Below are 17200 nucleotides of genomic sequence, written 5' to 3'. Positions count from 1 at the left end.
CCGAGAAAGAATCTGAGTATTAGAAGCTAGCTTCAAAAATTCGGATCATTAGAGTACTGGTCTGTAACCCAACATATGATGTAAGTCAGAGTCCTAATATTGGAATGGTCCAGAGAATTTCAGATTCGCTGTATTAACGAGTTCAGTTTACCAGGATTGCATCAAGTATTTGTTGTTAGGTGCTGTGTAGTCGGTTCCGACTCATGGCGACCCCATTTACAACAGAACCAAGCACTGCCGGGCCCTGCGCCATCCTCACAGTCATTGTTATGCTTCAGCCCATCGTTGCAACCACTGTGTCAATCCGTCTTGTTGATGGTCGACCCAGCAAGTATTTTTTGGAAAGGGCTTATTTGTTACACCCAAGCCATGGAAAAGGAACACGAAGATCTAACATTTTTAAAGGAAATTTAAAATCCTTTAAAGCCTTTAACCAAGTTTGTAAAAGGGACCAAACGAACGGCTGACTGCAAATGTTGAACATATGCTCAGGACAAGCTTAAGAAAGAACGAGGATTTTTTAACTTAATGAATTTTAGTAAATCGATTACTTATTTAAACAACCGAGAGCACCTGAGAACTCCCGCGCCCCCAGCCTGACGCGCGGGGTCTGGGGTCTGGGGTCCGCGTCCCGCGCACAGCCCCGCCCCCCGGCCCGGTGCTCTGCTCCCGGGACCGCCCACCCTGGGTTCTTGTGCGCACGCGCGGGCCGCCGTCCGGCCCCTTCGAGCGCCGGAACCCCAGTGGTCTGTCTCGGGTCGGGCGGAGGAGGTACGCCGTGGGAGCGTCCCGCCGCGGTGTGCAGGCGTTTCCGGGACGGCGGCGCCATGAGGCTGGTTCCGCGCGCGCTCTGGAACGCGGCCGGGGCCTCCTGGCGGGAGAACTTCCCCCTGGGCGGCCGCGACGTGGCTCGCTGGTTCCCGGGCCACATGGCCAAGGGTGAGGCGCGGGCGGAGGCGACAGGGTCCCGGCCATCCCCCGGCGCCCGGAGCTAGTTCCTCAGGGTCGCCTGCGTGATCAGGCTGGGAGTCCCGGTGGCGACCGGTGCTGCTCCTCCCCGGGCTGCCAGGGCTCCCGCGGGCCGGGGACGGCGCCCCTTCTCGGCTCGGGGGTCGGCTGGGGCGCTACAACCGCAGGGGAGCAGTTGGATAAAGGGGCGCCCTCGCTGCAGGGGGGAGCAGTTGGATAAAGGGGCGCCCTCGCTGCAGGGGGGAGCAGTTGGATAAAGGGGCGCCCTCGCTGCAGGGGGGAGCAGTTGGATAAAGGGGCGCCCTCGCTGCAGGGGGGAGCAGTTGGATAAAGGGGCGCCCTCGCTGCAGGGGAGCAGTTGGATAAACGGGCGCCCTCACTGCAGCAGAGCACCATCTCGCGGCCCGGGGCACAGCCCTATTTAACCCGTGAAGGTCATTCCGAGCTCTCTGATGTGAGCCTAGGTTCCCTCTGCCCCGCACTGATACTACTACCTTGTACAAGCCGCCAAATGGCTGTTTCCACATCTGTTTTTAAAAAGTTGTTAGACCTGCCTCACAGGATTTTCAAGGCTGACCTTTAGGAAGCAGGTCGCCAGGCCTGAGGCACCTCTGGGTTGGTTAATGCTGCCTGCCAACCTTTCTGCTCGTAACCAAGCACTTAACCGTTCATACCACCCGGTAAACCCGTTCCGCTGAAGTCGATTCCCACTCATAGCCACCCTATAGGACAGAGTAGAACTGTCCCCTAGGGCTTCCAAGAAGCAGCTGGTGGATTCCAACTGCTTGACCTTTTGATTAGCAGCCGAGCTGTTAACCACTGTGCCACCAGAGTTCTGTGCCACCCTATATAATTCACTAAATGTTATTTTTAGGATTAAATGAAATGGTGGACACGAAAGCACTTCTCACATTGCAAAGTTTCTAACTATTATTACTGCAGTACCGTTAGTATTGAGTAATGCTGTTCTCCTGTGTAAACATCCCTGGGAGTTTCTTATTTTTTTTTGTCTAAGTCTGACCCCAAGAAGACATGTAGGACTATTGCAGTCCTTAGTGTTACCATCTGCCACTCTTCTCTCCCTCCAGTATCCCCTCATCCCTTTAGTAAGCTCTGATTCATCCAACAGACATCCACCACATGCCCACCATCTTGGGCTTTGTGCCAACCGCTGGTGTGCACTGGTGGTGTACAGAAGGCCCTCTCGGTGGCAGCAGTGGGAGTGGAAGAAGTGGGATGACGTGAGATGTTTTAGGAGGTATGGAAATGACAGGGCTTGGCTGCTTGAGCAACAGGCTGAGGGTGGTATTGCTGTGTACATGGCGGGGGCAAGTGTTATGACTATTCCGTGTGTGTTCCTGGTTAGGAGATGTGTTCGGTGCTGGAGGCGTAAGTGAGACACGTGTCTTTCTTCTGTTTTCCAGGGCTGAAGAAGATGCAGAGCAGCCTCAAGCTGGTAGACTGTATCATTGAGGTCCATGATGCCCGGATATCCTTTTGTAGCTGTGCTGCCTGAGCCAGGGAGTGGAGTTTTTGAGGAAGGCTGCGGAAACCTTGGCCGTTGTCTCTACCCACCTCCCTGTCTGGACCCTGTCCTAGTTCAGCGAGAGCCCACAGGGGCCCGCAGCCTCACCTGTGTTAGTTATTGGCTTTGAAAGCAGTGGGTCCCACCCTGAGTTGTACATAGAATTAGTCAGGAAACTTTTAAAAAGACTTGTGCCTCAGCCCCATTCCAGACCAATTAAATCCGAATTTCTGGCGTGGGGTCTGGGCATTGTGTTTTTTGATGCTCCCCTTTGATGGACAAGTATCGTCCTCTGTCCCAGGCCTCCTGCACAGCACGTCAAGCCTTTGAATCAGCTCCAGCCATGGGGTTCTCCAGGCAGGACATGAAACTTCAACTGAAGTGCTCCTGTCGACCGAGCCTTTCTCCTGTGCTTGAGGGATGAATCAACATGGTGAAGCTGTTGTTTCATTAGTGAGCGTACCTTTGAGACTTTGTTTTTATATTAGCACTACATTTAGGTTCCCCTTGTGTGATGATGATAATGTCAGTTAAATGTAACCAGCCTGCTGGGTTAGTCCCAGAGGGGCTTGGGAAAGATAAAAGAGCAGCTCTAAACCTTCAGACAGTGCTGACATGTTTCTAGAGATTTGGGAACCGTTTGCACCGTTTCTGAAGCTTGTTGGAACTCTTGTAATAAATGCACTGAGTTTCTTCACTGTAACTATAGCATTTCATCATGTCTTATCCTGGTGTTTACTGGCAATTTTATATATGATTATTAAAAAATAACAAAACAGTTATTAATATATTGTGATGAGAGGGCATTTCTCCTCCCTCTTCTCTTGATGTTCTGCCTTCTCACCCAGCCCTGCTGAGAAGCCCTAAGGATGGATCGTGGCCTCTCTTATGTCCAAGGAGAGGGAGTTGGGGGCTTTGGTGCTGAGTTAGCTCAAGACTGGTTGACCTTGAGGGGAAGTGTACATTTTTGCAAAGTCCCTTTGCTGTGTGGTGTGGGTTGCTGCATCTTACGGGGTGCCGAGAGGGGTGTGCCAGAGGCTGGGGTCCTAAAGCTAGCCAGGAGAGGAGAGAGCAGGAGGCAGCAGGAAGGGGCCAAGGTTCCTTCCAGCCTGGGGTTGTCACACAAGGTGGAACCCCCCCAAGTGAGTCCTGAGGGTCTGGGTGAGGGAAAGAGGGGCCTGAGGTATGGTAAGATATGGTTCAGGAGGCCCCATGAGGGAGCGGATATGCTTGCTGCTCTTTGCCCTGGAGGCCCAGTGGTCCGTGGTGGTGCGAGATGCCCCAGTCAGACTTTGTGGGGGCAACTTCTTCTGAGTGGTCTGCACGCTCATCTTGAGCTTCTGCACTTGGCAGCTAACCAGTGATCTAGTTATAGAACTTGTCATAGCTTGGTTTTGTATCTGTTGTTATTTCCACTATCATTACTGTTTCAGCAGCTGTGTGAGGGCCTGCTGCCCTGCCCGTGTGCTTTAGGACCTATAAGCTGTGCAGCTTCTGTTACTAGGCAGAAAGGAGAAGTCACGCCCTTCCCTGCACCAGGATGCCTCTACTGGCGCAGGTTTGGCCGGCTAGTGGCCTGGTCTAGACCCCGGTCAGAGGTCTGTTTTCTGAGGTGGTGCCAGGCTGCACAGTGAGACAGGCCAAGGCAAGTGATTGGCTGATGAAGTTTCAAAGGAATTTTGCCTTAATTTTGCAACATCCCACTTTCTGGCCGCAATCCTCTGTTTCAGGAAACCCTTGGCCTCAAGCCACACCTGCTTGTCCTCAATAAAATGGACTTGGCAGACCTCAGGGAGCAGAAGGTGAGGGCCTTTCTCTCAGACACATCAACATCCTCCTGGGACCACCTGTATCGCATACAATGTCAGTATAGATTTGCCCAAACAAAGCGTTGGCAAGTAGCTCTTACCTGGCAGGAGAGTTTCAGTGCGATATCTCACAGTAGCGTGCCTCCCATGACGTTCATGATTGGGTGGTTGGATGCACCTGTCCCCATGTAAGGTGACTTTTGCTGCAGTGGGAAGGCTGTGCTGCCAGGCCTGGGACGGACACCCTGTGCAGCTGGTGAGCTCCCTGATGGGGAGCCACTCTGTCCACCCTGGCCATGGGGGCTGTGAGTACCACTGTGGCTGCTGTGGCTGAGAGGCTGACTTTCACATTTATTTTGATCTTAATTAGTTTAAGTAAATTCCAATAGCTGCATGTGGTGGCAAGCAGTTGCGGTACTGGGCAGACTGGCCTAGAGACCCCAGTATCCACACTCACCAGCTCAACAGCCTTATGGACCATCTGGGCAGACCCAGGCCCACTGCTGGCTGCCCTTTACACACCACGGGGTGTGTGAGCTGAAAGGGGCCATGGAGGTCGTCTTACAAAGTAAAGTGATAGATGAGGCTCAACGTAGCTGACGAATTTCCCCATTCCAGGGTGCTCTCTAGTGGCAGAGTCAGGGTATAGTGAGCCAGTGCAGGACATTTCCCACATGTCCAGGGGGTAAAAGAAGCTCAGAGACTTTGGAAACGTTAATTTTGAAGTGTTTGTCTCTGCCTTTCTTGTTGTGTTGTCAAGTCCTTAGCAGAGAGTGGGTATCAGGACCTTTGAATTCAAGCTGGTGTTTGTTAATTTTTTTTTTTTTTTTACAACTTGTTACTAGTGCAGAATCTTTCTTTTTGTAGCAGCAACAGTAACATGTGTCACGTTACTTAGTTCGTTGTGGTACTTCAGTTACCCAAACCCAACCACAGTGACACAGGACTTTCTTCTACCACGAGGTTTCCAGGGAACCAGGAGACACTAAGCCATGAGAGTCCTTTGTTCCTTGGGATCTGAGCAGACGGCACTGCATGGTGACGCCCCACCGCGTGTGTCTGCAGACATGATGCTGTAACCCTCTGCTCCTCTGAGGACAAAATGACCCCGTTTTCACTCCTATGCAGCTTTAGGCGTTTATCATCACAAGTGCTTTCAATCATTTATATTAGTTGAGACTTTTGAGTCTTGTCAGCGATTGTCCTTAAATTTGTGTGGACAGTGAGTGAGCAGGCTAGGGGGACCTTTCCACATGGTATAGTGTGTCACTGGCTGGACAGCCCCGAGGCCACATGGTCTCCATGATTTTCTTTCATATTTAAAATGGAAACATTTTGTCTCTTTCAGAAAATTCTGCAGCACCTAGAAGGAGAAGGCATGAAAAATGTCATTTTTACCAGCTGTGTGAAGGATGAGAATGTCAAGCAGGTGGGCCTTTTCTGTTCTATGCAGGGGGCTGCCCCTGCCTCATTGTGACATTGTGTCACATTGCAGGGTGACATCAGTGAGCTTGAGCTTTGTGAGGAGGCAGCCAGGAGGTGCCTCGGCCTCAGGGATCGTGTCTGCTGGGGTGCAAGCAGGACCACTGAGCACTCTGATGCATGTGGAGGGGCATGAAGTCAGGCACTGAAGACGTGCCCCAGGTCGCGAGGATAAAGCTTACTTTTCCCAGTTACATGTGCAAAACCTCACTGGTTGGTGTGCATCTTCATTAGAAGGTAGCAGCAGTCGCAGCCATCATTGGAACCACCCCTGGGAAGACTGCCCTGCTTGTCGTGGTGGGGGAGCTAGCATGGTGACCCCACCAACGACAGCATCAGTGTGACAACGGGCAGAGCACAGGTGTCCCAGTACTGGTGCTGGGACACACTGCCTGCAGAAGGAAACCAAGTCTTGTTATGGGGAGTGTGAGATCGCTGGCTGATAAATGGAAAGGGGAGCTTATTCTGAGGTGGCAGGAGAAGGGTGGGTGTGTACTGCAACGTCAGACCTTTGAGAACGCTTGGTGTGTGTGCATGTGGTCTGTGTGCACTGTACTCTGTGTGCTGTGTGTGTGGTCTGGTGTGTGTGTGCTCTGTATGTGTTCTGTGTGCGTGGTCTGTGTGGTCTGTGTGGTCCGTTGTGTGTGTGCTCTGTGTGTGCATGTGCACTATGTGTGCTCTGTGTATGCATGTACTCTGTGTTCTCTGTGTGGTCTGTTGTGTGTATGTGCTCTGTGTGGCATGCACTCTGTAGTCTTGTGTGTGTGCCCTGTTGTGTGTGTGATCTCTGTGTGTGGTCTTTGTGTGCATGTTGCTCTGTGTGTGTGTGGTCTATGTGCTTATGTGCTCTGTGCGTGGTCTGTTTTGTGTGTACTCTGTTGTGAGTGTGGTCTGTTTGCTTGCAGATCATCCCGACAGTCACAGAATTGATTGGGAACAGCTACCGCTATCACCGAGGAGAGGTAGGTTTGGGGGTGCAGACTGGGAAATGAGAATATTATTGATCACCTGTCCCTCCTGCTGACTGAGGACCCCAGCAGGAAGGGCCGGGTTTGTCCCCACTGAGATTGGCGAGGCTTCTGGGAGGGCCAGCGGTGGGCTCCCTTACACGGCCAGGCTGGGGGTCTGGGTATGGGACTGTGACCCCATACTCCTGCCCCCACAGAACCTGGAGTACTGCGTGATGGTGATCGGGATCCCCAATGTGGGCAAGTCCTCCCTCATCAACTCCATCAGGAGGCTGCACCTCAGGAAAGGTACTGCGGGTCAAGCTCCAGCTGCGACGCCTCCACTTCCCCGTGGCACGAGGGGTGTCAAGGAGCACGGGACCTTACAAACGTGGCCGGTCCTCGGTGACTGTTTTAGGACAAAACTTGCATATCCCAAAGGGTGTTGGGGATTGTCCCAGTGTCTCTTTCTGCTTGTCAGCCTGATACAGGGCTACGTGGTAAGACAGCACCACTGTTGTAGGTTTGTTCTTGTTTTCTCTTTTAAGATCTGTGGTAGGAATGTGACTTTTCTAAACTTTGATGATTTTGTTTTCTCATTTATTTAAATTCCTTTGATTCAGGTAATTCACAGCATTATGACATAGATGGGGTTTGATTGTTAGGCAGCAAGGCTGACTTTTAAGAAGCACGTCTGAATGTGTCAAAAACAACATAGCTTCCCCTCCCAGCAGTGGCCTTGGGAGCTGTGTGTCTGTCTGTCCTGCTTCAGGTGCCAGAATGTTCTCTGAGACTTCCATCATCTTTGCAGCCAGTTGTAAGCCCCACAGGGAGTGTCTCTTTGGCTCACAGTTACTGTCTGATCTTGGTTCAGAACAGAGTCATGAGGTCACTCACTTTGCCTCAGCCCTGGAGCTGACCGCACAAGGTGTGGAGCAGTTCCTCTGGGCACCCTGAGCTGGCTTCCGAGTGGAGGCAGGCCTGGTCTTCTGCCCAGAGAACACCACTGGGAGCCCTGCCCTGTGGCCAGGCCTGCATGGTGTGTGCATGGGTTGTAGGCTCACAGGTGCAGGCTCTGCCCAGGCCCTGACCCTGCTTGGGGAGGTGACCATGTGGAGGGAACAGCCTGACTTGACCTTTCTCTGTTCTGGTGTGTGGAGCCCCCACAGAACTGCTCCCCCCAGCACCGCCTGCGTGAACTACTTTGGGGTGGGCCTTGACGGGTCCAGATGGGTGTGCTCAGTGGACCTTTGGTGTGCCTGTCTGTCTTGGTAGACACTCTCGGTCCCATGTATGTGCTTTGTTACGGATTCTGTGGTCATACCTGACGTCCCTTTGTGTCCTGCAGGAAAAGCCACCAGGGTGGGCGGCCAGCCTGGGGTCACCAGAACTGTGATGTCCAGAATTCAGGTACAGCCCTCAGTGGGGCTGGAGCATGTGGACCCACGATGGGTGTCTTCTAAGGCTCGTTAGGTGACCCATCTCCCTGCCCTGTCCATACCTCCCAGCCAGGCACTCCCCACACCTCTTACAGCAGGATCACCGAGGCTCAGGGACATTGAGGCTCAGGGAGGCTGCACAGCGTCAGGGCAGAGTGGCCAGCCTGCTCCCGTAGCCTCTGAGGCATTAGCTCCTCCTCCTGTGCCGTCTCTGGGAGGAAGTGAAATGAGAGCTATTTGGGAGCCGATGCCCTAGTTTTTCTCGTTGGTCAAGAATTCAACCCTTTGGGGACTTCTGAGCTTGGTGACAGTGGCACATGCGGTGTCTTGGGTGCCTTCTCCAAGCCGGAGAAACTCAGCAGTATTCCTGGCATGCCACCCTGAGGCTCACTGAAGAGGGCAGGGTGGGGGGGGGGTGGGCAGCTGCCCCTGGCCTGATGTCCCCCTTCCTGCACAGGTGTGTGAGCGGCCCCTCGTGTTCCTGCTGGACACTCCTGGGGTGCTGGCCCCTCGGATTGAGAGTGTGGAGATGGGCCTGAAGCTGGCTCTGTGTGGTGAGCTGCTACCCCTCTTCAGGGCGCCACCTGCTGACTTTGGCATGGGACCCCTAGACTGGGTGGAGTCATTGCTGCCTTTGCCCTGGCTGCTGCCAGGTGGCCCTCATGGCTGTGGTTTGAGGGTTTCTCAAGCTGCAGGTCCAGCAATAGCTGCCAGCCAGTGTGCACCAGGTACCATTCCCATCCCACTAGTCCTCATACCGCCCCGTGAGAGGGGGGCCTTCGGCGTCTTCATTTTATAGATGAGGAACAAGGCCGGGTGACGTGGCCCAGAGCTGGAGGACAGGCATTGGGGCTGTCACTCTCCTGGGAAAGTTCCTTACCTCTTGTGGTCCTCTGTCGGCTGTGTCAGGGCTGGGCTGAGGGGGTGCACTGGAGCACAGAGAGCGTGCAGAACTGGGCTGTTCCGTGGCTCACCCTCTGCTGGTGGGCTTCCCAGGAACGGTGTTGGACCACTTGGTGGGTGAGGAGACCATTGCCGACTACCTCCTGTACACCCTCAACAGGCAGCAGCTCTTTGGGTAAGTGGCAGTGTGTGTAGGGCAGGCAGGACTCCTCCCTTCTCTCATCTTGGTTAAATGTAACTAAAAAGCATTATTAAAGGCATTTAAGGTATGACTGACGATAATCTGCACATTGGTAAGTTCTGACATGTTTGCTTCCATGACACCATTGTCTCAAGAAGATGGACATTTCCATCACCCCAAATGTTCCCTTGTAATCCTCCCTCCCCATCCTCTTCCGTGCTCACTTACCTGCTTTCTGTCACTGTAGGTGAGTTTGCATTTCCTGGTCTTTTCCTTGTCTTTTGTCTGACTTCTTTTACTCAGTCCAGTTGTTCTGAGATTCCGCCATGCTGTCGTGTGTATCGATAGTTCATTCCTTTTTACTGCTGATCGTATTCCATAGCATGAATCTACCACAGTTCATTTATCCATTCTCCTTTTGTTGGCTATTTGGGTCTTAGGAATAAAGCTGCAGTGAGCATTCACGTAGAGGTCTTACATGGACACGTGCTTTCATTTCTCTTAGGTAAATATCTAAGAGTGAAGTGGCTGGTCGTGGGGCAGGCCTGTGTTTAACTTTTTAAGAAACTGACAAAACATTTTCCACAACGGTTATACCACTTTACGTTCCCACTGGCAGAGAAGGAGAGCTCCAGTTTCTCCACATCCTTGCCAGCACTTGGCGTGGTCAGTCTTTGAATTTTACCTAGTCTGGTAGGTGTGTAGTTGTGTTGCGTATGGTTGTAATTTGCATTTTCTTAATAGCTAATGATGTTGAGCATCTTTTCATATGATTATTTACCATCCGTTTATCTTCGGGGAAATGTCTGTTCAAATCTTTGGTCTGCTTTTTGTTTTTTGAGTTGTTTCTTATTATGGAGTTGCGTAAGTTCTTTACGTATCCTGGGTGCAAGTCGTTATTCAGAGATATGGTTTGTAAATAGCTTTTCTTTTCGTACCTTAGTACTATCTTTTGAGCAGTAGGTCTGCACGCTGCCCTCCCTGCCCCACGGCCTGGACACTGGCAGTGAGCTGGGCAGCCGTAGACTCGCCTCATTTGCTCTCTGAGTCTCAGGACCTCTTCATTCACTGCCTGATGTCCAGTGTCTCGAAAACCATTGTTTTGTGTACTTTTTCTTTTTTTGTCATTTTGGGTGTGGGAGGATATCTGGTCCTGTTATTCCATTTATCATCAAGTGAAATTGCAAATGGAAATTTTTGCTTTATTTTTACTGAAGTCAGTTTGCCTGGACTTCCAATATTCTGCAGTTTCTGGAAAATTCAGCAGTTGGCAGGCACTGGGGTGTCTGTTATGGGTGTCTGTCCTCTTTCCTGGGACAGTAGTGTGCCTCAGAAGTGCCCATGGACGATGGGGTCATCAGATCCCAGCCTTGGCGTTTCTCAGACGCTCGATTTAGGACCATATGCCCCCCAGTGTCCAGCCACTGCCTGAGAGTGGAAGCCCTTGGTGCCAGTGCTCACAGTACTGGCTGCACATGGGCTCGGCTGGCCTTGCTGCATCATCAAGTGTGCGTGTCCGACTCCCTCAAGGCGAGTTCCTGGCTCTGTGAACCTGAGGCAGCTCTCCATCTCAGCCTTCTGCATGCTAGGGACTCAGCCTTCTGGGTGACAGGGAGTCAGGGTCAAGGAGCTCAGTGACTTGCTTCAGGTCACCCAGCAGGGGTGTTAAGGTCCTTATTCGGACTTATGGCTTCTGAGGTCAGGGGAGATGTTTCTGTCAATGAGTTCTTTTCTCCTCCCCATCTCTCAGTGTTAGAAACACAGTGCACTGCTGCTGTGTTTTAGCCTGCTTGTTGGGTCTTTCTGCCCAGACCCTCACCACAGGGCCCCCACCTACCTCAACACCATGGACCTCCACCCTCGCTGTGGGACCCCAACCGTGGGAGGTGACTGTGGTCATATGTGATGCTGGCTGTAATCTGGGGAGGTGACTGGGTTGGGCTGTCCAGAACTACCCCTAAGTGTTGGCTCCCAGCTCTGACCTGCGTCTGTGTGCAGGTACGTGCCACACTACAGTCTGGGTGGTGCCTGTGATAGTGTCGAGAGTGTGCTGAAGAGAGTGGCTGTGAAGCTGGGCAAGACCCAGAAGGTGAAGGTGCTCACAGGCACTGGTGAGTGAGGTGTGGGGGCAGGGAGACCAGATGCCCCCACCCAGAGGGGTCCTGGGTGAGGTGGGGCTTGGGGTGCCCCCAGTGAGCCAGGGGGGGCCGGAGAAGGGAGGGAGGGAGAAGAGGAGGGAAGGGAGAAGGGGGAGGACACTGAAATGAACACATGCTGTCCTGGGAGAGGGGCTGGGTCCCAAAGAGGAAGGAGGCTCTTTGTCTGATCCTCAGAGGGTCAGAGTCTGGCCCTGCCTCAACTGGACCCTGGACACTGATGATCTGGAGGTTAGGAACCTGGTGCTGGAGTAACCCCCCCGTGCCCCGTCCTCTCCCTTCTGGTCATCGGTTCCCCCATTCTCTCTCCTCTGGGCCCGGGTCCCCCTGTCCTCTCCCCTCTGGTCCTGGGGTCCCCCATCTTCTCCCCTCCAGTCCTGGGGTCCCCCCATCCTTTCCCTTCTGGTCCTGGGGTCCCCTGTCCTCTCCCCTCTGTTACTGGAGTCCCCCTGTCCTCTTCCCTCTGGTCCTAGGGTCCTCCCATTCTTTCCCTTCTGGTCTAAGGTCCCCCCATCCTCTCCCAGTCCTGGGGTCCCCCTATGGCCTATCCTCTCCCCTCTGATCCAAGGGTCCTTTCCATCCTCTCCCCGCTCATCCTGGTATATACCCTTGTCCTCTCCCTTCCAGGCCTGGCGTTCCCCCATCTTCTCCCCTCTGAACCTGAGGTTTCCTCCCTCCTCTCCCCTCCAGTCCCGGGGTTCCTCTGTGCCCCATCCTCTTACCAGACACTCCCCCCACCCCACAGGGAATGTGAATGTCGTGCAGCCCAACTATTCCGCAGCAGCCAGCGACTTCCTCCGTGCCTTCCGCAGTGGACTGCTGGGCCCTGTGATGCTGGACCAAGACGTCCTGGCCCCCTGCATGGACACAGACCCCTGACGGTCAGCGTGGCCCTGCTGGCCTGGGCTCACGTGTCTGGCTCAGATATGAGGCATGTGGTGGCCTGGGGCCTCCTGGCTGGTGGTTCTGCTGGGGGCTGATTATTGTGTCACTGAGGCCCCTGCTCAGTGAAGGACACATGGTCTGCCCTGCCCAACTTTACCCTGCTCCCGGTCACAGTGACAGCTGGGGGGCCTGGACTTCAGGGACCCCAGGGGGGACAGTGACCTCTCTGAGCCATCTTGTGAGCCTGGCTGGGGTGGGGCTTGGTCCTTGGGGACCTTGGGGACAGTGTGGCCAGGGTGGGGCCTGAACCTCAGGGACCTTGTGGACTTTGGGGGAAGTGGTCTCGCTGAGCTGTGCTGTGAGCCTAGCTGGGGTGGGGCTGGTCCTTGGGGACAGTGGCCAAGCCGAGTGTGGAGGCTCAGGCACAGTGTCTCTTAAAGGCTTTGTTGTCTGGAACAAATTAAAGCTGATTAAAAAGGCTGTTCTCTCTGCTGACCCACACACAGGACACCCCCAGGGCCGTGGGCCCACCCACAAAGCCCCTCGTACACATCGAGCTCTGGGACATGAACAGGCCAGTGACTGAGGGCTCTTGTCTCAGATGCTTAGTCCAGAGTCCGAGGGTCCCACAGTTCAAGAGTCACATCCCCAGCTGAGTGATTTATTTCCACAGCACTATTAAATGCGCACACAGACACAAACAGGTGGTTCCAGTACCCATGGCAGAATCAAGGACCAGCTTGCCTCTCATGCCCCTTGTAGGACACCCCTTCCTGGCCACGTTTGGCCACTGAAGCGTCACCCAAGGGGTCACCCAGTGAGGGCAGGAGACCCCCAGGTGTCCAGGTGTCTCGGGCACCTGCTGGTGGACCGAGGAGCAGTGGAGTGTCTGCACATTGCTATGTTGGGCCTGAGAGCCATCGATGCACTTTTGCCCCTGACTTTGATGGTCCTGGGAATCCTCACTGCCTCCAGCCTGCTTTCTAGAGGGGGAGTGGGGGTAGGGGGTGGGGCACACACTGAGGAGAGGCTCCTAGTCCACCCTGAGGTCCTGTGAGCACCAGGTGTGCTGTGGGCCTTACTCCTTGTTGGGGGTGGACTCCTTCCATGCACCCCACTAGATCTAGGCTGTCCCCATGGTTTCCCTGCACCTCTATGCACTGTAATGCAGCCCCACATGAAACTCTGGTCACCCATGATGGATGCTGTCTGCTTCTGCCGGAGCCTGACCCTAGGGGGTAGGGAGCATGAAAAATCCGTGGTTGTGCCAAATGCTGAGCAGGCTCTGGATTCAAGAGCACCTCTTCCACCTCACATCCGGAAGGGTGCAGGGCGGCCCTCCCAGGGCGCTGTGGTTGGTGTGCGTGGGTCTGGTCCATGGGCCTTGGTGCTGTTGTTGCATCCCAGGGTCGCCCCTTAGTTCTCCAAGGAGAGATGGTCAGACTCTCCTGGGCAGACCCATTCCTGGCTGGTTGGGAGCAGAGTGGGTAGGATATGACTCATGGGGATATTGGCAGTGTGCAAGCAGGCGGAGGCTGGCTGCTTTGTGCCCCTGTCTTTGGAGAGAGATGCTGGGTCCAGCCTCTGCCAACCATGAGCCCTACCATGTTAGCTGTGGGAGTGCAAAGGTGGGGGACTCCAGCAGCTGCTGGGGGATGTTGGTCTCGGTGTTGGTGTCCACCGACTTTGAGAGTCAAAGGCACAGGCCTCGGTCCTGGGGCAGCCAGGCCGATTTGGAGGGCCAGAGCACCGAAGGAGATGAGGTCTTGAGGCTGCAAAAAGCCGTTTTACCTCACATAAACCATGATCAAAGTTGGAGACATTTCTATAGCAGGACTAGAAGGGATTTGGAAAACAGCTGAGATCCCGGGTGGCACTCAGTAGATGAACCAGGCTGGTGTCAGCTTCGCAGGGGGTGGGCAGTCGGGGCTGCCTGGCACCAAAAGAGTAGAGTGCTAATTTATGCACCGAAGGGTGAACCCTTGTAAGGACCTGTCTCCTTAGACGGTCCTCAGACTGTCCTCTGGCATCCAGATAGGCCGCGGTAGCTCTGGCGGCTCTGCTTTCTCCTGCCTGTTACTGTCTTCTGCTGGCGCCCTGGGGCAGGAGCAGTGAGGCTCTTCCCCACCCTGGCGCCGTACTTGTCCATTGCTGGGACCTGCTGTGGTCACTGGGGTACATGTGTCTGACTGGAGCTCCTGACCTCCTCAAGGACCAGGCTATCCTTGCACCTGTGCCCCCACACTGCCCTCTGCCTGGCCTGGGGAGGCTGCTGGCTGCTAGCCAGTGCTCCCAGACCACTCCGGCAGGGCAGTGCCCAGGATGGACTCCTTTGTGGGATTGGAAGCTGTGGTCCCGAGTCCAGGTAAGAACTCCGATTCCGGAATGTGAACCTCAAGTTCAAAGAAGACGGTCTCAAGTCGAGTTAAATGACTTTTGTTTCAAGTTGTGGTGGTGAAGCGGCTCTAAGGGAAAGGAGACCCTTCCCCAAGGCCAGTGGGCCCTGGCCTCACAAGGGTTCTGACAGGGAGAGCCCCTGTGAGGCTGACCCCTTGGTTGGAGGTGAGGTGGCAAGGTGTCCTGCAGCAGGTGTGCTCTTAGAAACCACTCAGACAGCTATGGTGGGCATTCCTGGGAGGGCTATGTAGGGAGCCCACAATAGGCACCTTCCTGGCTGGGGGCCCCGTGGCCCTGAGGCAGGTGAAGTAGTCCTGGAGCCCATCGCTGGTAGGTGGGAGAAGGGTAGGATGAGGTGGGGCTTAGGCGAGCCGCCTATGTCTCAGGAGGGGCTGTGGTTCCCCCAAAGTGCCTGGAACTGCCCACTTAGCCCTTCTGGGCTCCACGACCACGGACAGCGAGGGGACTGGTGCTCAGCACCTGGCAGCCTCCGGCGAGGGCCCAACGGGCCTTCGAGTTAGGCACAGGTTAGGAGCCGGTGGTCCCTGAGCCCAGCCGGGCCTAGGAATGCAGCAGCCTTAGGGTGCCGAGGACACCGCCCAGCAGCAGGCAGAGGCGCGGGCCGGCGCGAACTGGCCCCGCGCACGAAGTCCACGCGCGGTAGCTGTAGACGCCTGGGCCGGTCCCGTTGCTGCCGGGTGCCCAGTCCTCGTCGTCCCTGGTGCCGCGCTCCCCGGGCCTCGCGGCCCGCCGCCAGCCAGAGCCAGCCGCCAGGCCCGCAGCCGCCCCGGCAGCCGCCCCCGCTGCTGCGACGCGCAGTGTGGAGCCCCCGGCGCTGTAGCGGGGCGCGGGCCTCACGCGCACCCTCGGGGCCCCGCGTGCGCCTCCCCGCAGCCCGCCCCGCGCACTGCCCCGCGCCCCGCCACGGCCGCCCTTGGCCGCAGCGCTGTCACAGAGGAAAGCTGCGGCCAACAGTAGAGCCCAGCATGTCGCGGCTGTCCAGTTCATCTTCGTGGGGCAGAACCTGCGGGAGGAGGGGGTGGAGAGCAGAGACTCAGGGCTTGGGGACAGGACGGGGGCTCAGTACCTGGAGGATGAGAGGGCTCTGTGCTTGGGGAAGGGGAAGGAAGGGTTCTCAGCTCCTAGGAAGACCAGGGAAGGGGACTCCACTTGGGTACAGGGGGCTCAATACCCCGGGATGAGGAGGTTCAGTATCTAGGGCAAAAGGCCCCGCACCTGGGGCAGCGATTCAGCAAGGGGGAGGGGGAAGAGGAGTGAGCCCCAGCCCTTATAGGGATCAGGGAGGGAGGGCAACACTTGGACGGAGGTGGAGCCCCAGCCTCTTGGAAGGCAGGGAGATAAGGGGTGAGACGGGATGGAGGGGCTTTAACCTGATGATCAGGCACTGGGCCTGGGGGTTGGGGTGGGAATCTGATTCAGGAACTGTGGGAAGGGGTGGGTGGGGGTGGGAGGGCTCAGTACCCGGGGATTGGTTGTTCTGCGTGGAGGGGGGACGGTGTTACAGAATGGGGTGAGGTGCGCACCCTGCGGAAGGGACTCAGGCCTGGGGAGGGCGTTCCTTACCCTGGGCCCTGAACCCTGCAGAACACAAAGGGCCGGCGCAGGCCTCCGGGTGGGCCGGGTCCGAGGCTGCACTGGGGGCGGAGGAATCAAGGGTCTTCCGGTTAGCAGGTGGTGGGGGAGGGGTCGTGTTTGTACGACGAGGTCTCAGGCCCCCAGTGGGAGTTTCTGCCCGGCTCCTTCCGACCCTCGACGCCCTTGCTCCCTTCCTTTGAGGGCCCCAGGCCCCGGCGGCGCGCTGGGCACGGGGCCAGAGTCGGAGTTTGGGCCTCGTGGGTGGCGTGAAGGATGCGCGGCTGGTGACATCGCGCGGGACCGCCCTGGCGCTGAACGCCCCCCATCCAGGCCCGAAGCCAGGCACGGTTCTTTTCCCTCGCCCACCCCGGCCCCCGCGCTCCTCCCCTACCCCGGTCCGCCGGGCCCAGCAGCCCTCGTGTGGTCGGGGACCGGGACCCGGACAGATGAGCAGCTCAGGGAACGGCAGTCTGGGCGCTCTATCCGCCGGTCCTGCTTGGTGCCCCTATCCCGGATCTCGCGTGGTGCCCGCCCGGATCCCACTGCCCTGGCCTTACCTGGCACTGGCTCAGTGAGAACAGGCGGCCGGGGAGGCCGCTCCAGTGGCCGCTGCCGACAGGGAAGGGCTTCCGAGCCCCGAGCCGCTGCGCTAGGTTCTTGCGCGAGGCCTCGCCCTAAGATTGGGGGCGGGCAGACGCGGAGGCTCATCCCCCGGGAAACCAACTGGAAGGGAGGAGATGCAGACAGTCTTGGAGGAGGGCGCAGCCACTTCCAGCACCCCACCCTCCAGCACCGCGTCCTCTTTCCTCGTTCCGTTCCCTCCATCCCTCACCTTCATCCCTCCCCCTCCTCCATTCCATGTCCCACCTCCACACATGTCTGCCCGGAGTCTGGCCCCATCCCCCGCCCCCA

At 56.1% G+C, this 17200-nt stretch overlaps 2 protein-coding genes across 4 annotated transcripts; one reads left to right on the top strand and one right to left on the bottom strand.

Annotated features, from left to right (window-relative positions):
- The first annotated feature begins 808 nt into the window (after positions 1 to 808).
- Positions 809 to 12987, top strand: MTG1 (mitochondrial ribosome associated GTPase 1). Of its 3 annotated transcripts, XM_064269109.1 has the most exons (12): positions 832 to 939; positions 2099 to 2227; positions 2394 to 2460; positions 4194 to 4296; positions 5651 to 5731; positions 6690 to 6746; positions 6950 to 7040; positions 8080 to 8141; positions 8628 to 8724; positions 9167 to 9248; positions 11253 to 11365; positions 12156 to 12987. In XM_064269109.1, exons 3-12 carry the CDS (start codon positions 2405 to 2407, stop codon positions 12287 to 12289), a joined length of 876 nt encoding a protein of 291 aa, XP_064125179.1. In that variant the 5' UTR covers positions 832 to 939; positions 2099 to 2227; positions 2394 to 2404; the 3' UTR covers positions 12290 to 12987. The 3 variants fall into 3 exon arrangements, with proteins under 3 accessions (XP_064125178.1, XP_064125179.1, XP_064125180.1); XM_064269108.1 differs by lacking the exon at positions 2099 to 2227 and having other exon boundaries at positions 809 to 939; XM_064269110.1 differs by lacking the exon at positions 832 to 939 and having other exon boundaries at positions 1247 to 2227.
- A 147-nt stretch (positions 12988 to 13134) lies between these two features.
- SPRN (shadow of prion protein) lies at positions 13135 to 15700 on the bottom strand. The gene has a single exon (XM_064269111.1). The coding sequence runs from the start codon at positions 15698 to 15700 to the stop codon at positions 15254 to 15256; it is 447 nt and encodes a 148-aa protein (XP_064125181.1). The 3' UTR covers positions 13135 to 15253.
- Positions 15701 to 17200: the final 1500 nt, after the last annotated feature.

The sequence above is a fragment of the Loxodonta africana genome, chromosome 16 (genome assembly GCF_030014295.1).
Source record: "Loxodonta africana isolate mLoxAfr1 chromosome 16, mLoxAfr1.hap2, whole genome shotgun sequence".
NCBI classification, from domain to species: domain Eukaryota; kingdom Metazoa; phylum Chordata; class Mammalia; order Proboscidea; family Elephantidae; genus Loxodonta; species Loxodonta africana.
This window is presented reverse-complemented; position numbering and strand designations above follow the sequence as displayed.